We start from the raw sequence: 23,239 nt of genomic DNA, 5'->3' as shown, positions 1-23,239 counted from the left end.
TGAAGGCCAGTTGTGTGCTGAAATTTTTGCCCGAAGCAAATTAAGTCTTGTAAGTAGAATGTTTTTTCCATTTTGCTACTCAGTCATTCCCACCAAGTACAGTAGAGGTAGTACATGTGGAATCTTCTACTACTCTTCCTGATGTGCCTAAACACTAATACTCTGGGTGAGCCGATAATGTCCTCTTTGCAAAGGATCTTATGCCTCTCTAAATAAAAAAGCCAATGAATGCTAAATTCAGTTAGTTTTACTTTGTATCTAGTGAATAGAAACTACCTATAATCATGTAACATCAGAACTTTTACTGCCAGGGAGAGGCAGTCTCAAACTGTAGCACTTGGCAATGCTAAACGCAAATGGCCAGCGATGAGGAGACTATTTATTTGTACATTAAGAATGCATGATTCTTGCTGAAAGTTCACCAATTATTTTACTGCCTTACAATATTCTCCATAGCATCGTGAAATAAATGGCTAATTGCCAAATCTTCTGCCTCACATCAAACTGCTGAGCACTGGCATTAATGTGACAAGACATACTGCCTAACAGTTGCATCGAAGTAACATGTAATGAGTATGAGCAAATTCAACGGCAAAGCAGTTTAGTGTGCAAACCTTGGCTGGTTATTTTTAGGATAGCAAATGAGAAACAGTAACAAAAGTCAAGGCAACTATGACTAGTGTATGGAAATGGGTTTCATGAGTTTTTTGTGGTTAACTATAAAGGCAAGTTCAATAAGAGTTCAGCACTAAACAACCAACTCTGACGCTTTTATGGCACAAATAACTACAGCAAATGCCTGTTAATGCCATACGTGAAGCATAAATGTATAAAAGCAATTTAGTAATAATAAATTTGCCCTTTCCCCCATAAAGTTCTCTTAGGATCTCTGCTGGGGATTATTAATCAGATCCATTAATGGCCTGAAGAAACAGAGTTACAGATCTATGTCAAGAGGGACCAAGTGGATGGGGTCAGAGAAATAAAGAGTCAAAAGGAGTTGATAAAAATAATTACAGATTAATACGGCAACATATTGTGCTGGGTCAATACAGATTCAAATATTCCTTCATGACAGTGTATTAGTATCATTGAGGAGAATCATTTAGAAGTCATTTAAAACATTCCAAAAGCACTAAACATCATCATTGGATGTCAGTCGTTACTTCAAGGGGGTTAGAAGTTAAAAGTATTAAGATAAATTCAATTTAAGAAAAAAAAACATCTGAAGAAATACTCAGCTTTAGGCACCAATTCATAGAAATGAATTAGTCACAAGGGTGAGAAAATTCACAGAATCATGTTGGTGCCTGCAGCAGTCTTAAACTGACAGATTATTACTCATATAGAGATTATATGAAAAGTAAGGTAATCAAGGTGCCACAAACAAGAGAAAATCTGAAGATGCTGAAAATCAAAGTAATACACACAAAACCAGGAATCCAGGCAGCATAGAGTAAATGGTCAACATTTCAGGCCGAGACCCTTCATCAGGACTGGTGCTACAGTCTCACATCTGTAGGGACCTGGATGCCACCTATATGGAGGTTGTAGGAACGTGTGATTAACACAAGTGATTGACGAGCAAAAGGACCTGATTCCATGTCACATCCTCCATGACTTCTTTGTGTGTTGTGGAATGACTTAATGTTTACAGATTAACTGAGTTCCCTCTCGGTTCTAGCTTGCCGGCAAGTTAGACAAGATAAATTGTTTAGATCAATGGGGAAAAAAAAATCAAAGGGTAGTTAACAGGTGTACATGACAGAGAATAATGTACAAGGAAATAAGGATATAATCATATAGCCTATAACAATTACAGCACGGAAACAGGCCATCTCATCCCTTCTAGTCCGTGCCGAACGTTTACTCTCACCTAGTCCCACCTACCTGCACTCAGCCCATAACCCTCCATTCCTTTCCTGTCCATATACCTATCCAATTTTTTAAAAATTTTAAATATAGGGATAGGGATATGGGGCTAACAAGAATGGTCCACTGCAAGGCAGCATAGATCAAAGGGACTAGAGTGTCATGTAAGAATTTGACGGAGATGAAGGGAGTGAATGACACTCGAATGAAAGTGAACTCTGCGTGTTCAATCAGAAGGTGGTTGCTCTGTACCTCAGCTCCATTTTACTGCCTTCCTTCTTAGTGAAGACAAAACCTTAATGACACTGTTTCAATGTACTGAGGTATGATATAAATGTAGATAAACAGCTTTCTTTGATCGGGTCAGCTTCCAGAACAGAGGGATAGAATCTTATAATTAGACCAGGCTACTCATGAGTGAAGCCACAAAGGAGCTCCTCCACACAAATACTACTGGGAATATGTAACAAACTCTAAATTGTGGATTCTTAGAGACCAATTCAAGATTTCAAGACCAAGATTAAAAGTTTTATTTTTGTTGACTAATGATAAGGCAGTAAAATGAGATAGGGAATGGACATAATCTATTTGAAAACACAAAAGGTTAAATAGTTCATTTCCATGTTAATGTTCTTTATTCCCTTCAACTATAGCCAGCAAGAGTTGCTGTTTCACAGTCCCAGAAACCAAGGTTAAATCCTGACCTTAGGGTGTTACCTGTGTGGAGTTTGCAAGTTAAAGTTGAGTTTTCTGTAGTATGTGCAAGTACATGTTGCCACAGGTACAATACAAAACTGTCGTTCTTGTAACTGTTTGGGTTTCCTCCCACATGCCAAAGGCTTGGAGAGTTAAAGACATCAGGCACTGGGCAAAAAAAATTAAAAGCATACTCTTTGGTCTCTGCTGAATTTCAGGTGGTACCTTCACTGGCCTTACTAGTTAATCTAGTACGGAATGCAGACTTCACACTGCTGCATGTGAATGACTGTTGATGTGTGTGCATGAATGCAAGATGACACAGCACCTGCTTGATTACACTGTGCACCACAGGGTTGGTTGTGAAACCCTGTAAACAATAGTATTTTGAACAGGTTGTATGAACAAACCAGTTTCAGGAGATACAAAACCAAAACTCAGCAGTCATGTCGGGTGAAGTGACATCAACTCCAAAAGAGACTGCAAGGCATGCTGGCTACACAGTCATTTGGGTGTACAAGCTAGCCAATTCCCAGTGCCAAAAAGCTTGCATGATTCATTGAATCTAAAGCCAGGCATACAATGTTTAATTAGTAGTTGAAACAGCAGCATAACAAATGGAAGACAAGACTTTTTGAGAGCAAGTGAGTCATTTTCCTGCACTGCTTCTTTAAAGTTCAATCTAGTTAACAAAGCCAAATAAATATATTTGGATCATTGCACAAATACGAGTTGGGTGCTTCAAATCAGTGTAGCTATGGTGCTGAGACACAAAGATGAGGTCACTATATGTTTGAACAACAGTATAATCCGAGACAGACAACTCTTATGGATTTAAACTGTACTTAACTAAATTATTACATTTATGCAGATTGATTTTTAATTCTACTGACAATAAACTGAATGATACATGCATTATCAGCACCGAATCAACTTTGCAGCTTTCATACCTCCTGTAAGATTTCTGGATTGTTGACTTGGTCATCAATATCTGGCACCACCTGTAAAGGGCCACTAAGTGATGAAAGAGACTGCCTGCAAAAAGATCAAAGCATTTTGACCAAAATAAAACACACAATTTTTCCCCAAACAATATAGCAACATTATCCAGCTAATACACTGGCAAATATTTGGCAACATTAATTGCATTTTGAAAATAAATGCAAGCAAGGTTCTTAAAACAGATAAAAGGATCCAATTCACTTTTTCTATGTTTCAATACTTCCCAGTTCTCAGTAACTATCTATCTGTAATAATTAGTCAACTCTTCTCTCTTCATTAACCTTACCCGATCTGTTGAGCACTCTAATCTGCACAACTTTCACAACTTTTTCTCCAGCTGCCTTCATTATGCCATCAAGTGACGTTGTGAACAGTTTCTCATTATTGTAATCCCTGCTCCAACTTACAAGATATTTCTCTGTCCCAAAAATTCTTGCTCCATCTTCCTGAAACAACTTGCCTTCTCTTTTCTCCCCAAATTCTGATGAAAGGTATTTTACTGAGAACAAGAACTCTTTCTTTTTCCATAGATGCTACCTGACCTGGTTCAGTGACTGCTTTCGGTTATGATTTCCAGCATTTGCCATTAGTTGATTTCCAGGATTTAAAATGATGTGGCTAGGGGCAAAAGGCAGAGCATTTTCCTTCTACTGAATCATCATGGAAGACTGAATCATGTGCAATAAATAGATTGCCAAGGCAACAAGATCTCTTTGAAGAGAAAAAAAAAACAACCAATATTTGTGAAAGGGAAAAGCTGAAAATGAAATGTCAAAGTGCTCTTTGGCTTAGATGATGACATCTTGAAACTAAAAATGCATGTATTATTCCAGCTTGTAAATAAACATAACTAAATTTGTTATGTTTCCAAGAGTCTTGAGAAACATTCATAATTATATTTAAATAATAGGGAAACAGGAGTAGCAGAATTTTTGGAAATGCATAACACTTTTAGTTAAGTTTATAACAGAGCTAACAGAAGCCCACGAGGGATAGCCGATTATACTGACATTCACATTGAGGAAGAATGTGATCTAATGGAAGTGATTAACAAAAATATCTAGCATTCGAAAAAGTGGATGTAAAAGGAGGAAACAACCCACAACCTGATTTATAATTTTTGCAAACTTCAACTTGAGGCACAATGCTGGGGAAAGACAACTAATGTGACTGTTTATAAGAGAAGGGGATAGACCAAGTAACTGCAGAGCAGTCAGCTCAGAACAAATTACTGAAAATAATTTCTGAGGCACATAAATGATAATGACAAACAAATAATAATGAATAAATACATAAATAATGATAATAAATGATAAATGAAAATGCAGCAAGCTAATTTAATTTTATTTTATTTTGAGATACACACTACTCCAGCCCAACAAGCTGTGCTGCTCAATGCTAAATGTAACACTAGCCTAATCACAGGACAATTTACAATGACCAATTAACTGGTAGGTCTTTGGACTATGGGAAGAAACTGGAGCAACTAGAGGAAACCCATGTGTACATGGGAAGAATGTGCAATCTTTCTTACAGAGGACACCAGAACTGAACGCTGAACTTTGACACCCTGAGCTGTAATACCAGCTGAGGCCCAAGCACACATACCTGTGGTGCCCCACCAATCACAGCCTGCCAACCTGAGATGGATCAGTTCATTCCTACTGTTTCCATTCTAATAACCAAATCTCAGTCTATCATCACATCACCCCCATGTATAAGGAAGACTAAGATGACTTGGGTAGTTCTCTCAAAAAAAAACTATCTTTCATTTCCTTCAAATTACAAGAGAAATGGGCTAGACGAAGAGTGATGACCTATTTTCTCTGGCAGGTAAATAACTAAAGGTACAGTTGAAGTCAGAAGTTTACATACACCTTAGCCAAATGCATTTAAACTCATTTTTTCACAATTCCTGACATTTAATCCTAGAAAACATTCCCTGTCTTAGGTCAGTTAGGATCACTATTTTATTTTAAGACTGTGAAATGTCAGAATAATAGTAGAGAGAATGATTTATTTCAGCTTTTATTTCTTTTATCACATTCCCAGTGGGTTAGAAGTTTATATACACTTTGTTAGTATTTGGTAGCATTGCCTTTAAATTGTTTAACTTGGGTCAAACGTTTTGGGTAGCCTTCCACAAGCTTCTCACAAAAAGTTGCTGGAATTTTGTTCCTCCAGACAGAACAGGTGTAACTGAGTCAGATTTGTAGGCTTCTTTGCTCGCACACACTTTTTCAGTTCTGCCCACAAATTTTCTATCGGATTGAGGTCAGGGCTTTGTGATGGCCACTCCAATACCTTGGCTTTGTTGTCCTTAAGCAATTTTGCCACAACCTTGGAGGTATGCTTGGGGTCAATGTCCATTTGGAAGAGCCATTTGTGACTGAGATTTAACTTCCTGGCTGATGTCTTGAGATGCTGCTTCAATATATCCACATAATTTTCCTTCCTCATGATGCCATCTATTTTGTGAAGTGCACCAGTCCCTCCTGCAGCAAAGCACCCCCACAACATGATGCTGCCACCCCCATGCTTCACAGTTGGGATGGTGTTCTTCCGCTTGCAAGCCTCACCCTTTTTTCTCCAAACATAACAATGGTTATTATAGCCAAACAGTTCAATTTTTGTTGCATCAGACCAGATGGACATTTCTCCAAAAGTAAGATCTTCGTCCCCATGTGCACTTGCAAACTGTATTCTGGCTTTTTTATGGCAGTTTTGGAGCAGTGGCTTCTTCCTTGCTGAGCAGCCTTTCAGGTTATGTCGATATAGGACTCGTCTTACTGTGGATATAGATACTTGTCTACCTGTTTCCTCCAGCATCTTCACAAGGTCTTTTGTTGTTGTTCTGGGATTGATTTGCACTTTTTGCGCCAAAGTACTTTCATCTCCAGGAGACTGAATGTGTCTCCTTCCTGAGTGGTATGACAGCTGCATGGTCCCATGGTGTTTATACTTGTGTACTATTGTTTGTACAGATGAATGTGGTACCTTCAGGCATTTGGAAATTGCTCCCAAGGATGAACCAGACTTGTGGAGGTCCCCAATTTTTTTTCTCCCTGAGGTCTTGGCCGATTTCTTTTGATTTTGTTTGTAAACTTCTGACCCACTGGAATTGTGATATAGTCAATTAAAAGAGAAATAATTTGTCTGTAAACAATTGTTGGAAAAATTACTCGTGTCATGCACAAAGTAGATGTCATCAACGCTCTGCCAAAACTATAGTTTGCTAATATGAAATCTGTGGAGTGGTTAAACAATGAGTTTTAATGTCTTCAACCTAAGTGTATGTACACTTCCAACTCCAACTGTATTTACTGAAGCAACTGAAATAACCTTCCTTCAGAAGGCACCACTGAAGCAATTACTTAACCTACCAAAGCGAAATGATAAATAGTTTTACAGAAAATTGACTTAAGAAAAAAAGATAAAGCAAAGCATTTAGGGTCTGAAACGCAAAGCCTGAAAAGATGACAGAGGCTGGTGGTGGAACAATGCATTTTGGAAGGCGTCTAGGTCAACACCTGCAGGACGTTCACTTACAGAGAGCTGGCAGATCAGCGTAACTGGAACTGTTCAATTTTTGTCCACATTACTTTGCAAAGCAATATATGGTGCTCACTTCTTTATACTCATTTCCTAGCCCTAGAATTTATAAGGGGTTATACTTGATTGTCTAAGTAAAGGCTTGTATGAAATTTTACAGAATCTACAGTTCCAAAAGGTTAATGAACCACATAACTTTAATAAGAATAAAATAGTAGAACCAAATGTTTCTTTATAGACATGAGGTTATAGGAATTTGAGGAGATTTGATATGTCACCAAAGACTAAATTTCTACAGATGTACCATGGAGAGCATTCTAATGGGTTGCATCACCATCTGACATGGAGGCTCCAAATGCACATGATCGAAAAGAGCTGCAGAGGGTTGCAAAATCAGTTAGCTCCATCAATGGACACTAGTATCCCCAGCAGAGGACATCTTAAAAAAAAAGCCGTCTCAAAATAGTAGCATCCATCATTATGGACCCCCACCATCCAGGACACGCCTTCTTCTCATTACTACCATCAGAGAGGATGTACAAAAGCTTCAGGGGACACAATCAGGTTTTTAGGAACAGCTTCTTCCTCTGTCATCCAATTTCTGAACAGACAATAAACCCATGAATACTACCTCAGTATTTTTCCTCTTTTTTTGCACTACTTATCTAGTTTTTAAAAAAATATACAGTGGATTCCAGTTAATTGGGGCAGCTGCTTATTTCAGGCAACTCTTAAAGAACAAAAACTAATTGAGAAAATAGTCAGGATTCTTTTCACTATAATTTGGGACACTATGCCACTTAATTGGGGCAGGGGACTGTGGCCAAACAGATTCTAATTAACGTCAGTCACCCATGCTTGAGTAGCCATTAGACACTACCACCATGCTTAGAGTGAACAGCTTTAAATAGCGACAGTTGTCTATGTTGGTCTTCAAAAAACAGATTCTTGGCACTGATAGTTGGTGAGAAAAAAGTAGCAAGACAATTCGGAACGGTTTTGCACATCGCAGTTTCAAGCATTCAGGTGAAAATGAAATGATTCCACTACTTCAACAAATAAGGAACTATAAAGAATTTGAAGGTATCTACAATCATCTTGAATGTTATAATGAAGAATTGGAGAACGCAATCGTCGACAGCCTTCTATGAAAGCAGTCCATCATCGACACTCTACTGATTTTGTTCATTGGATGAATTCCCCCATCAATAACTATTAGGAACTGTAGTACTATTGGTAGTGTTCTGTACTTCATTTAAATATACAATTTATTACTCAGTTTGTCTTTATACCTTTTTAACTACATCCGTGAAACTTCGGCTAATTGGGTCGCCTGCCTAATTGGGTCAAAATGTACTGATCCCAATTAACTGGAATCTTCTGTATATTTCTTGCATATTATAGTATATTTTATGCATTGCACTGCACTGCTGCTATTAAACAGTGATATTAAACTTGATTCATCCTTTTCCAGCTGATGCTCTCAAACTGACCTCATAAAAAGATTAAAAGTCTGTAGTGGCGGCATAGGGAAGGAACAGAAAATCTGAAGGTTTACTGATGCAAATTTAGGGCAGTAAGGAATATGAAGCTTGTCTTTACTGCACACTGGACTTACCATGTAGCTATGATGGAGCTCAATGAATCCAGCACTTCAGCTGCCGTTAGCCTTTGCTGTGGATCCAGAAGTAGCAATTTCTGAATCAAACAAACTGTGTTTTCTGATACACGGCAGTCTCTGGCAGAAAGGGAAAAAATTATTAATCCCATTGAATCTGGCCTTTACAAAAGAACCCATAACATTAGACCAGCTGCACAATAAAATTCTTTAAGTCTATTTCACAAAGCAATGCAAGCCCATGAGTCAGAAAGCAGCACACCCAAGACCTTAGGCAGAGGACAAGCAACAAGAAACTAGTGACTAATACTCACACAAAAACAAAACTAATCCAACAGATTTGAGCAACAGTAAGACTCAAAAACAAACATTAAAAAGCTCAATGTTAGATTGGTAATGGAAACTAATTCTCGAACACTGAAAGCTGTTTCTTTGCAAAGCAAAAACTCTAGATATCTTGCAGATGCTGGAAATCTAGAGTAACACATTAAATGCTGGACAAATTGACCAGATCAGGTAGTATCTCTGGACCCCGTCTTGTGCCTGAAACGTCAACTGTTTATTCCACTCCATGGATACTGCCTGAACTGATGAGTTTCTCCAACACTTTGTGTTTCTTTGCAAAACAATATTTGCAAAATGAACACAACAGTAAGGGAGAAACAAATCAAGGATCAACAGACTACACATTGTCCACCAAGAACCCGATTCCTTTGATTATATAACGGACTAGGATTGACCCACATCCTCAAGAGTTTGGGTTGGAAAAAAATTAATTGCAAATGTTTTATTCCTTGAAACAAAAAGTTAATGCAAAGGCAAGTCCTTGGGCTTAAACTCCCACTCAGAACTCAGTCAAATTGAAAATTCTCTTAAAGGTACTACAACATTAAACACTCCCTCAAAACTGAGTGCAACCTTCATGCTCATCTGTCCTTTCTCCGCACATTACATTTTTCCCAAACAAGTTCTGATAACGCTACCCAAGAAAATGATCACATTTGTGAGTAGATTGAATCTCCCTGAAAGAGTCAAACTCAGTTACATGCCTCAGTTATGCTTCACTCATTCTCACTCAAAAAAAGGTCAGAACAGGTTGACAATGATTTAACAAAAAAAATTCTCAGAATGTTTTGCAAGTCTAATTGCTCTCAGATAATAAACTGTTAGTATAAGCCAGTGATTCTGGCTTCTTCCCCCTTCCTTTCCAGTCCTGATGAAGGGTCTCAGCCTGAAACATCGACTGTTTATTCCTTTCCATAGAGATGCTGCCTGACCTGCTGAGTTCATCCTGCATTTTGCCTGTTGGTAAGCCCAACTCTGGAACTTAGCTGAAATCTATAGATTATACTAGGTTAACCTCTGACTTTGAAAACTTTACATTCTCAAATATTTCTGTTATTTTTTTCAGCCCTAAAAGCTAGCTGATTGTAGTAATGGGCAGGCAAAAGAAGGACACTCGGATGAGATCCCAGTAAACACGTTATGTTACAGGGAAGTCTCTGAATTTTAAGGAACTTGTGTACAGAATGCTTCTTGTGTTGTCTATAAAATAAAGGTTTTAAAAGTAATGCTAACAGCAAGTAACAAGTAGAATGCCCCAGGTATATCACCTATAGCAACAGCACACAAAGCACAAGAGGACGTCAGCGGATCAAGCAGCATCTATTGAGGAAACAGTCAACATTTCAAGCTGAGACCCTTCATCAGAACTGGCAAGGAAATGGACAGAAGTCAGAATAAAATGGTGGGGAGTTTACACACTGTAAAATGAGGGGAGGAGGCAGGAGTATCTGGGAAAGAAAAATGGAATAACATGTGAATCTGGGAGCTGATAAGTTTTGCATTTGTCTCAATCAAGTCTAATTGCTCTCAGATCAAAACATGAGGTGTTGCTCCACCAACTGTATCTAACCTCAGCATTGTAGTAGAGGAGGCCATCTGCACAGTGTTGTACTGGGATAGGGAATTAAAATGATTGATTGCCAGGAAACACTGACATGTCCTTTTATCCCCTTCCACCACCTTCCAAGCCTTACCTCTCCCTCACCTGGATTTACCTGTCACCTGCCACATTGTGCTCTTCCCTCTCCCCCTATACCTTTTTATTCTAGCTTCTGTCCTCTTCCACTTCAGTCCCAATGAAGGGATTTGGCCTTAAGCATTGACTGTACATTGCCTCCATTTCCTCATGAAAAACTTTGCATCTCCACTATTCTAAATGTGTAATCCTTGAGACAGTAAACACCAAAGCAAGAAAAATATCAGACAGACCTCAAGCTCTAAGAGTATTGTATGTTTCACAGAAATCACCGCTCTTATTCCTCTAATCTCTAGAAAACTGATTGGTCTTTCCTGAAACCACTCTGGCCAATATTTATTGAAATACATCTACGGCAAATATATCCCCTTTCCAATAAGACCACTAGAAATACAGAAAATACTTCAGCTATGATCTTGGTAATACCCTATATAATTAAAGAAAAACATCTTTACTGCTGCACTCAAATCTTCTTGCAATAAAACCCAACTTATCACTTGCCTACCTTAATTGCTAGTGGTACCTGGCTGCAAGTTTTCCAGTGACTACGCATTGGAAAATCTAGGTCCCTTTGAGCATGGTTTCAGAATCAGAGTTAATATCACTGGTATACATCATGAAATTTGTTAACTTTATGGCTGCAGTACAATGAGATATATGATAAATGAAAATAAAATAAGTTACACTAGATATATGACTATTAAATAGTTAAAATAAATAATGCAAAATAACAGGAAAAAAAGTAGTGCGGCAATGTTCATGGGCTCAATGTCCACTTAGAAACCCGACAGCATAGGGGAAGAAGTTATTCCTGAATCAGCATGTGTGCCTTCAGGCTTCTGTACCTCCTTCACAATGGTAACAGTGTAAAGAGGATATGTCCTGAGTGGTGGGGATCCTTAATGATGGACGCTGCAGTCCTAAGGCACTGCTTCTTGAAGTAGTCTTGGATACTACAGAGGCTGGTACCCATGATAGAGCTGACTAATTTTACAAGTTTCTGCAACTTATTTTGATCTTGTGCAGTAGCCCCCACCCCGTCCCACCATACCAGACGGTGACGCAGTCTGTCAGAATGGTACATTTGTAGAAGTTTGAGTGTTTTATTTGACAAACCATATTTTAAACTCCTAATGAAATATAACCCACAGCAAACTATGAACTTCCTGGTTGATCCACAGCTTTTGGTTTGGGAATGTAAAATTTTTGCAGGCACACACTCATCCACACAGATTTTGATGCAGTCAGAGACAACTGTAGCATACCCATCCAGGCCTGAAGATGACTCCCTGAACATAGTCCAGTTCACCGATTCAAAGCAGTCCCTCAAGCACTGCTGTGCCCCCTTTGTCCATATTTTCTTGGTCCTCACTACTGTTGTGTAGTCTTCAGTCTCTGCCAATGCTCAGAGTAGAAGTATAGCCAGGTGATCAGACTTAACAAAATGTGGATAGCACCTCAGGTACTCTTGAACTTAGTGTAACAGTGGTCCAGTGTGTTATTTTCTCTGGTATTACAGATGATTTGTTGATAATTATTTAGTGACTTTATCAAGTAGGCCTGGTTAAAATCCCCCAAAATGATGGAGAAATCATCAGCATGTACTGTTTCACACATGTGGATTACGTCACTTGGTTCATCTGGAGCCTGTTTGCATTAGCTTGGAGGAATGCACACTGCTACCAAAATTATCGCTAAAATCTCTTGCGACGTCACCGACACATTGGTACACCATGAGGAGTTGATCATGAGCCATACACCTCCACGTCTGCTTTTGAAAGACTCAACCTCGTGATGATAGATTGTGAACCCATCTAATCAAATTGCTGTGCCTGGCATGGTTTCCCAATTTCTTAACATTTAAAATGGTTTCAGGGTTTCCATTTAAGCTGGTGAATAACATCATATACTTTCCAGACTGCATTTCATTGGCCACATTCCTTTCCATCTGTTTATCCTTTTTCTCCTTTACATCGTTGACACTAATCTCATTCACACTCCATTTTGTATCATCAGCATTATTTGGAAATATTAGTACATTTGGTCCCATTAACCACATTTATAAATAACCCAAGGTCACACTGCCAGTCTGAGAAAGACCAGCTTCTTTTTTAAATCAGTTGGCCAACGCTCAGTCCACTTGAGTAATTAACTCTCAGATTCATGAGCTTTAACTTTGATCCTGTGATGAGTAACTTGTGCCATGTCATCTGTATATTTGTTCTCATGCTGCTTGGATCTGAGCTGATCAACAGGTCCTCCACTGCCGAGACTGCCAAGCCTGTACCACATTGTTGCAGCAAGCCATGATGGAGTCTTCTGCTGGGAGCCAGTTGCTAGCAGTTCAGCAGAGCCGACTGCGATGCAGTGGATAAAACACTAACTACAAACTAAATAATATAATAACTATTTGTCTTCTTCACAGCAGCCAATTCCTCCCAAATAATAGACGACTGTACTCATACATACTCAGATGGGAGGTTCTCAGCATGGGAACTGGCAAGCCTGCAGATCACCTACCGGAGCTGCTGGTGATGCAAGGGCAAAAGATGCTGGCTTAGGCCATCATCCAAATTCTACACCGGGAATTCTGTGGAGATCGCCACAGTTCCAATACAAGGCTAGCATCCAATGTCTCCTGAACATCCTAACTGACACTTCAAAAACAGATAAATTCGCTTTTTTTGCCTTTAATATTAGGTCACTTTAAATTTGACTAGTTTTGTATTTTTCATAATTTAAACTGGTTTAAATACCGAATCATAAAACAAAAAGCTGATAAAAAGCTACTGAGTCCAGTCCATTCACCAGGGCAGTTACAGTTACTAACCCAACTTCCAGATAATTCAGCAAATTTGCTTAGTTCAGCTTCCTCAAATGTCAAGTTCAGCAAAAATCTCCACATTACAAATCAGCATTTCACTTAATTTAGAATATTTGAATAATGAGTACATTTCATAAAAGCGATCAAAAGGGAAGAAACTCTATTCTTCCATGTGATGCTGAGTGTATGGTTGATTAATACAAAGTAGTTCATAACTGACACTGCAATTAGAGAAATGGTAATGCCCTGAGTTGCATGAGACAAAACGTGATACTGACTAACAGTCAAATGAAATCAAAGGTGAACAGGTCTCCTACTTAACTGACTGAGTCTATAATCAAAAACTACATCCAGTTCTGGTTAATATTGTACTTCAATCCTGGGCATGTCACAACAGTTCTCCAGTTAATCTGCTCAACCAAACCCTCGCCTTTGCGCTTGTAGCCCATGAAAAGATCCTTACTCTTGTGCTCTGATACAGCCCTCATCTTGGCTTTCAAGTCCATGGTACATAGACTCAGAATATTGTGGCAAACAATTGATTTATTCAATCACCACCTGATCTTGCTGGAACACCACTGGTTCTGCTCTCATCTGCTGAAATAATTATGCCAGGAATTATCCATAAATAACCAGCATTGCATTCTACAGCTTTGAGTTTTAAAACCCTCTGCACTCCTGCATTCTCAAACTTAACTTTGCCAAGACTGAGCTTACTCAATAGTAAGGCATTTCCTGAATCAAATTGTAAAATGTTAAGGTTCACGCATTAGCTCTAGCTCTGAATCTTCTCCAATTTTTTTCCTCATTCACACCAGCCCACCACCCATGTCTTTGCATAAAGACTAATACCTGTACCCTTGACACTAACCATTAAAACTGATGGAACACACAACTTCTTTTCACATCTCTCAAGTATAATGATATTTATGTTCTCTACTCCATAGTACCACACTCTCCCATGTACAACAGAACACCATTCTCTAGACTCTCTACTCTCACCAGCAACCATTGACCCTGATTAAGTATGGTCAGTGTAGAATTTGATACTTAAACTGGCCATGGTAAATTACCTCAAATATTTGTGGTTGGCAGGAGCATAGTGGGAGGTGAGACAGGGTAAGTTATAGGGAAATTGTGAAAAAATTATAATGTTGGATTACTCTGACAGATGGTATGAAGTTGATGGGCCAAATACCACATGGAAATGAAATAAGAAACTGACTCTCCAGAATCCTTCGTATATACTGACTGCCCCCCAAATGGGTGCCCAACACTCTCAGAACTCTGCTTAGCTCAATACAATCAAATTTCAAGCTTCTTACCTAAATAAAGCAATTCAAAGTCACAAATGATCATCTGTGGTTACTTTCCCTTTCCATTCCAGAAGAGAGATCCTCAACCAATTATTACATTCTCCTCTATCCACTTATAGAGTGAATAGTGAACAATAGATTTTAAATTACCATTGAGAAACCCCGAGAGAATCTACCTTCTGCTCCTCGTATGCATCATCTACACTGCCTTCCCGTCTTCCACAATCACAATGGCACACTCTACATGTACACCTGTGATAATGAGCTGAGTCTCAGCATCACCTCCCTCATTGTCTCTGAATTGTAACATTACTTGTCCGACTGCAAGTACTAGATAAGCAGAAACTTTCTCCTACCGAACAGGGAAGAAATCTCATCTGTGATGAAATACAGGAAAGACCAAAAAGCTCCATTATTTTCAGTTTTCACCACAAACTACTTTTCCTAGCAACTGACATTCTCTATGCCTTAGCAACTGGCAGAAACAGAACTTCCAGATGCCAAGACATCAAGTTCTAAAAATCCCTTTTAAAACCTCCCTCCTTGTCTTTCCACATTAAAGACTCTGAGAAATCCCAGCAATGTGAGCAAGATTCTAGTCATCTACCCTAATAGGACAGAGCTTCCACTGATATCCAAGATAGATCTGTGGATATTGGTAGAAGTGTGCAATTTCAGTCCAAAGGTTGCAGCCCAATAGAGTGCTGACGATTAAAGTTGTATGGTACGATCTGTACTCCTTACAGAATATAATCAGACAGCGCAAAGTTCCATAGATCTCCCAACCCTCAGGGAGGGAAATCCATATACTCAACACTTACCAAAGTAACCCATCAAAAATACTGCAGTTCCATTTAAATGAATGGGAGAAACCAGCTTCCATTAGCAAGGCAATAATTTAGTTTAAATGCTTGTACCTGTTGTGTGCATGTGCTTTTAAAAATGTTAGGTATTTTGATTGGTCCTGAGTCAATGAGATTTGCAAACATAGATAAATGCCAGGTTTAACAGTCAGAAAAATGGGATGCTGGCAACATTATTCTTACCAGTAAAACCAGTTTATATAGTCTCATCATTGTACTGGGACCCAGACCCCCAAAGGAAGACTGCAATGGGGTCCAAGATGCAGTCAACCAGCAACTTATCTAAAAATTCCACTATTTTGGGAAAGCAGCCAAATCGAGGACACCTCACACCCCGGTCATTCCCTTTTTGCCTCCCCAACCACCACCCATCCGGCAGAAGATAAAAGTTTGAGAATACATAACACAGGGCTAAAGGAGAGCTTCTATTCTCACCCCTTGTGCATTTAAATGTAACTCTTGATCTCCCAATCTACCTCTATGGCCCTGGCACTTTGTCTGCCTACATTTTCTTCTGTAACTATCACTCCATATTTGACATTTTTTCCCCTTTTATACTACCTTGATATACTTGTATATGGAATGATCGGACTGGATGGTATGCAAAGCAAAGTTTTTCACTATCTCATTGCATGTGACAATAAGAAACCAACAGCCAATCTCCAGGGCAGTGGAAGATTTTCCTTTTGTTTTTTATTTAAATAACTGTCAAGCTTTTAGAGCATTTTACTACATTATGAAAGGTATAAAAATAGTTCAAAACTGTAAATTATAATATAATACAACTATAAATCTAATCCTACACAGCATTACTTAATCAGTCATTCCTACAAAGCCAACAATATCTTAAAAAAATACACAGAAATCCAATGCACAATCCTTACGCAACTTCCTACCTTTCCTTGATTAATTGATATCCAAGGTTAAAAATTTAAAGATTAGCTTTATTTGTCATGACACATTTAACCGTGTTTCAATGGACATGTTTATATCAAATCACACCAGCGAGTTATCACTCTGGGGGCAGCCTACAAATGTCACCACGCTTCAAGTGCCAACACAGCATGCCCACAACTGACCAACATAACCCATACACCTTTGGAATGTGGGAGGAAACCAGAACACCTGGAGGAAACAATGCAAAAAAAAACTCCTTACAGACAGCAGCAGAAATCAAACTCCAATCAGTGATGGCTGTAAAGTGACTACAGCAGTGATTGCTGTAACGAAAAGCTACTATTTAACGACCACAAACTATAATATCACGTGTCTCAAGAGATGCCTGAAGATGAGGACGATCCTGTAAAAGAAGCACACAAACTTACTCAGGGATGGTATATTCTGCTGCTTTGATTTTCCTGAAAAGCTCCTGAGGTATGCTGTCATAAAATGGAAATTGCCCATAAAGCATTGTGAAGAGCACCACACCTAGTGCCCACATGTCACTGGGTTTGCCCCTATATGGCCGGCCTGGAAAACAAAAGACAAAATAATTTAGATAAAGCTATTGATTCAATGGTATAAGACCCATTGAAATATACAACAGTAACATTAAGATGTCTTTTATGCACATGGATGATCCAAAAAATCTGCTCAGATCCAGCATCTTGAAGGTATAAAGGCAGAGAATACTTTTTCTAATGATTTAGCCTCTCTGAAAATCACCTTCAATTCCACCTCACTAAGGACAGTCTCATAAAATCAGTGCAACCCATAAACATTTTAATCAACTCTCAGTTGTAAGGCATGGTATAAAGTTCCAGACTATTTACTGCATTACTTGCTCTTGTTTATACATTGCTAAAGTGTAACATGAAAATACACCAAGAATGAAATATTTGCATTTAACAAATGATTCATTACAATGTTAAATAATCTCACAGCACCTCATACATCATTTGAGAATGTGGATGGAAACACTAAATTTCTCCACACTTAGACAAACATACCCATGAGCAATGTTGTTAGAACACTTTTGCTGTCAAATAGCAAAATTAATGTGCATTCAACCAATAAAACAGTAGACAAGCCAAATCAATTTGTGGTTAGGTAGTCCCAAAATATTGAATAATAAATTGAAAGGAGCAAGAAATCCCAGAACTTTAAGAACCTGGGAAAGAAATCATAGCCAATGTAACAAGGCTTGGGCGAACAGAATGATTAAACAGAGGAGTAATACAGAAAGTAGGACTGCACATTTCCTGCTTGAGTAAAAAGGAAGTAAAAAAATTATAAAACTTGGAAGAAGGCACTAAAGCAGTCATACATCCCATTACATTAGTGCCAGTCCAAAATTGTTACTCATGCTAATATAAATTTCCAACGTAGTCAAAGGGCTTGCAGTTTTAAGCATTTCAAATACAAGGAAGGCATTTAGGTAGTTCGTTCCAAAATACTGTCTGGAGGCAAAAAAAATTACCGTGAAAATTTCCTTCTGTATAAGTCACTTCAAAGCCATGGCCGCTGAGTATAGACCTCCCACATATATAGGTCCGCCTGCACTCTATTTGGGCCTGATAAATTTATAAATTTTAAAACTCACCAAGCCTTTGAAAAAAAATCCAATAGCTTGAAGTTTTTCAGCCCCACCAATATTCTTGCAAATCTGTACTCTCTCTAATACAATCACATCCTTTCTGTGAAAACCAGAACAGTGAACTACACTAGCTGTCACCCAAACTCTTATAAAATTATAGCATAACATCTGTGCTTTTAAATCTAATGCCTTGGCTAATAAAACATACCATGTTTTCTTAGGCCACTCAAGTGGGATGTTTTATAGTCAAGGCATTGGATTTAAAAGATATTATGCTCTCATATTACAAAACAGCTTGGGATATTGGAGTTCAATACCAACACTGGATGGAATTTGAATCCTCTCTATAAACGTGTGGATTTCCTCTATTTGCTCAGTTTCCCCTCACATTCCAAAGATGTACTAGCTAGTGGTTTAACTGGTCATTGTAAATTGTCCTGCGATTAGGCTAGGGTTATATAGGTGGGTTGCTGAGTGGTGTGGCTCACTGGGGTGGAAGAGCTTGTACCACTCTGTATCTCTTAAGTAAAATAAATAGAATAAAATAAAACTGTCTGTCTCGTTTCCTTTAGTGTTAAGTGGACACATACTCAAGGCTTTGTCCAATCCTCAAGACTTCCTATCATTTACTCGATGTTGTGTTTCAGTGCTGATAGAAGGAAGATTGATGAAAGATGGTAAAGTCAAAGTTAAAGAAAAGCCAAGTAACTTCTACAAGTACCCTAGCACTTCAGGGTCATGATCAGGAACATATTTACACACACACATCAAGCAAACTAAAGAAAATGTAAAAATTAAAATAGTTATCTTTTGACCAGAATGATGGTAAAGAAATTGATTGTTAACTTACTTCTGAGATAGCCCAATACATTTCTCAGTTGCAACATGACCACAAAGTTAAAAGCAAGAAAAGAAAGCTGGAAGGAGTGAGCTGGACAAGGATCTGACACAGCAAATAACACTCCTAACCAAATCAACCTTGCAAAGTCCTCAAACAAACATTGGGAGATTGATACCAAAATTCTGAGGAACTCCACAGGCTCCCAAGTATATTTAAAGAAAGACACAAATAATGTGCCTACACCTTATCTGGATACACCTTCTCCCTCTGGCAAAACAAGGGGTGAGAAAACAGTGGTTTACAGACAAATGCACCCTTGAAACCCCATGGAGTCAAACAGCATCAGGCCAAAATCAGCAAGGAAATCTTCTCTGATACTTAGCTGAGTTAAGTCTCTCCACATTAAATAATGCATCACAGAAGGTCTGAAAGTATCAAAAATCACAATCTACATTGGGTGGGCACCACCAACACTTATCAAGATGGACAAAGTTTGAATCTGCTGCAGATACCTTGTGATTCAACAAGCCGTATAAACATAACTGGCTTCACCAACTGACATGTGGCACACCAGTAGAAATCAAAGTTCAAAGTAAATTTATTATCTAAGTACATACATGTCACTATATACTACCCTGAGATTCATTTTCTTGTGGGCATTCACAGCAAATATAAAGAAACAATAGAATCAATAAAAAATGCGCACAAAGACAAATAACCAATACATAAAAAACATTGAAAATACAAAATATAATAATAATAAGTAAGCAATAACTATCAAAAACATGAGTTGTAAAGTCCTTGAATGGGAGCCCACAGGTTGTAGAATGAGTTCAGTGTTGGGTGAGTGAAGTTATCCCTCCGGTTTAAGACTCTACTGGCTGAGGGGAAATCACTAGTGCATCACCCACCCTGAGAACTATGAGTCAAAAAGCGGTGCCTCAAAGAGGTGACATCTGTCATTAGGGATCCTGACCATCTGGAACATGCCCCCTTCTCATTACTACCATCAGGGAAAAGGTACAGGAGCTTGAAGAGTCATGCTGGACAATTTAAGCACAGCCTCTTACTCTCCGAACGGCCCCTGAACCAATGAACACTGCTTCATTATTAGCAAGAGAAAATCTGCTGATGCTGGAAGAATAGAGTCAACATTTTGGGCCGAGAGAAAAAGAAAGATGAGGAGTCAGAGTGAGAAGTGGGGGGAGGCTCTCAGTCCGAAATGTTGACTGTACTCTTTTCCATAGACGCTGCCTGACCTGCTGACTTCCTCCAGCACTTTGTGTGTGTTGACTGCTTCATTATTACATCTTTTTCCACTAGTTATCCTGCAATTTATAGTGATTTTTAATGTCTCTGAGCTGTGCTGCTTCTGCAAAACGATTATATCATAAAAATCAGTGATAATAAATCTGATTCAGACACATTGGGAAACAAAGTCAGGGAGGACACAGTTCATGTGGAGTATAAATAACAAAGGAAACCAGCTAAACCAAGCCCATTCCTGCACAGCAACCTTCATATAGTTAAATCCTCATCTATTCTTAGGTGGTAAATTCCTTTTTTAAAAAATGTTTCCTGGAGTAGTTGTTGCCCTCTGATTAATTTGCTCAACTGAGCTTTTTGAAATATAGCTAGAAAACAAAGCTGCTCTTTTTAATACAAGGAGCAAAAGATGACCTCTTGCTTAGCCAATATCTCTTTGCTTACAGACATCATTCAATAATTCTGAGTAACTAAAATTTCCTTCACTCCAACCCACAAGTGCAATGTCCTGACTTGAACCTTAGCTGTTATGTATTAAGCATACCACAAAATCAATTTTGAATCAGAAGTTAACAGTTTTAATAAAAAAAAACATTTCTGCACCAAGGGGAAGCTACAAATGAAGTCAAAAATATTTCTAACCACAAACATTTGCTTATTCAATATTTTATCACAAAAATCCACACCACCCAAGCTATGCTCTTCCATCAAAGCTCCCCATCACACAGGCTTTGCTTTTCCAAAGATCCTCACTGCCCAGGCCATGCTCTTTCATCAAAGATCCTCATCACCAAGGGCATGCTCTTTTCTCGCTGCTGCCACCAGGTAGAAGATACAAGAGCCTCAGGATTCACACCACCAGGTTCAAGAACAGTTATTATCCCTCAAGCATCAGGCTCTTGAACCTCCTCATCTACTGATATATTCCCGTTACCAACGATTGCACTTTAAGGACTCCATCTTGTAATTTCATATTCCCATTATTTATTACTATTTACTTATATATGCATTTATAGTTTGTCGTCTTTTACACTCTACTTGATCCTTCACTGCCTCTTTTATAGTTACTATTCTATGATTTGCTGAGTATGTCAGAAAGAATCTCAGGGTTCTATGTGGTGACAAATATGTACTCTAATAATAATGCTTACTTTGAAAAATGTACAAGGAGTTTGAGGGCAGAGGGATGGAGAATAATGTTCAGCGACTTTGTCAGAAATTAGCCAGATTCACACAATTTGCAAAAGAGTTGTTCCAGCTATTTTTTCATTCCCTTCCCCCCCACACCTTTCAGCAAACACTTGCTCAGATATCAGTTGGATTTAAGTACTTATGTGTAAAGTCCTACAGTCTTTCAGAGATCCGATGAAATTTCATTAACTCAGATTCCTAAGTTTCTCACCATACATGCTGTCTAACCTGCTAAATATTTCCTGCACAGGTTTTTAAGGACAATATTGCACAGAATGATTAATAAAGGTGAATGATCATTTCTACATGCTTGCTAAGTACTGCTTATGTGACCTTGGTTGTTCAGGGCTTGTTAACATTCCAGCTACCAAGAATACATAGCTAAACTTTCTTCTAGTTTGAGAGTACTTTTCTGACTTTCAGCAGGATTTTATTCTTTAATGAAATTTCCTATTATACATCAGAAGTCCAGGTTAAGAAACAGAGAGGTATCTTGCAACCAGCTTCTGACACATAAATGAATACAAGCTGATCACTGTTGAGAAAAAAAATAGCAACCAATGACTAATGTGCAAGGTGCTCATGTTGCATATTTTCCATTACAGGTGGATTCCAGCTCTGACAATGAAGAACAGAGAGCAGGAACTAAAACAAAAAGAGCACAAACATTTCCACAAATAACTTCAGTTGAGATAAAGCAGTTGTTTTTTTTTATATATATAAGCTTCACCACATCAGACATTTTAATTGAAATTTCACATTTCAAAATACAAACCCACAGTACTCAACCTTTAAAGTGCTGTTTCTTTGGCTGGCTCAGCTAGCCTAAACAATAATGACCTTCAAGGCATAGAAAGCAGGGAACTCTATCCTGAAGCCAATGAAGTAAGGAGTTTGTTTATTGTTGGCGATCATTCTGTTTGCAGATGACAAGGTCAGAATTGTGGATAGTGTGAAGCAGAGCTAAGCTATGAAATGGCAGGTAGAGTTCAACCCAGGAAGTATGTATGATACATTTTTGAAAGGTCGAATTTGAAGGCAGTAGACTGGGTTAATGGCAGGATTCATAGTAGTGCAGAGCAACAGAGGGACCTTTGGGACCTGACATCCATAAAGAAGGTATTGGTGTGTTGGCCTTCAATAGTCAAGCAATTGAGCTCAACAGCTGCAATGTAATGCTACAGATTTATAAAATGCTGGTTAGACCACACTAAGAATGTTGTGTTCGGTTCTGGTCACCTCGTTATATAAAGGACGTGGAAGTTTTAGAGAGGGTGCAGAGAAGATTTACCAGGATGCTGCCTGGATTAGATGGCACGTCTTTTGAAGATAGGTTGAGCAAGCGATAGGTTGAACTTTCATCTTTGAGTGAAGGATGGTGATTTGACAAAGGTGTACCAGATGATTTAAAGCATAGATTGAATGCATGGCCAAAGACTTCTTTCCCCAGGGCTGAAATAGCTAATACAATTGTATGGTGATTTGAGTGAAGTAGGCAGGGGGAGGGGATGGCAGAGGCAAGATCCTTACACATGGTGGATGCATGGAATACCCTGCCAGGGATGGTGGTAAAAGGCAGATGCATTAGGAGCATTTTTGAAAGTCTTATATAGGCATATGC

At 38.6% G+C, this 23,239-nt stretch overlaps 1 protein-coding gene across 2 annotated transcripts in view; it reads right to left on the bottom strand.

Annotated features, from left to right (window-relative positions):
• The window catches only part of stk40 (serine/threonine kinase 40), a 96,708-nt gene that overhangs the window by 4,634 nt on the left and 68,835 nt on the right, over nucleotides 1-23,239 (bottom strand). For both annotated transcript variants that reach the window (XM_073034507.1, XM_073034506.1), the window contains exons 8-10: nucleotides 17,110-17,254; nucleotides 8,741-8,860; nucleotides 3,519-3,603 (exon numbers count right to left, since the gene is read on the bottom strand). In XM_073034507.1, coding sequence (XP_072890608.1) covers nucleotides 3,519-3,603; nucleotides 8,741-8,860; nucleotides 17,110-17,254 — 350 coding nt within the window. The remainder of the gene's footprint in view (nucleotides 1-3,518; nucleotides 3,604-8,740; nucleotides 8,861-17,109; nucleotides 17,255-23,239) is intronic.

Source organism: Hemitrygon akajei, chromosome 32 (assembly GCF_048418815.1).
Source record: "Hemitrygon akajei chromosome 32, sHemAka1.3, whole genome shotgun sequence".
In the NCBI taxonomy this organism is placed as follows: Eukaryota; Metazoa; Chordata; class Chondrichthyes; order Myliobatiformes; family Dasyatidae; genus Hemitrygon; species Hemitrygon akajei.
Note: the sequence above shows the minus strand (reverse complement) of the source record. Positions and strands in the feature narration are given on the sequence as shown.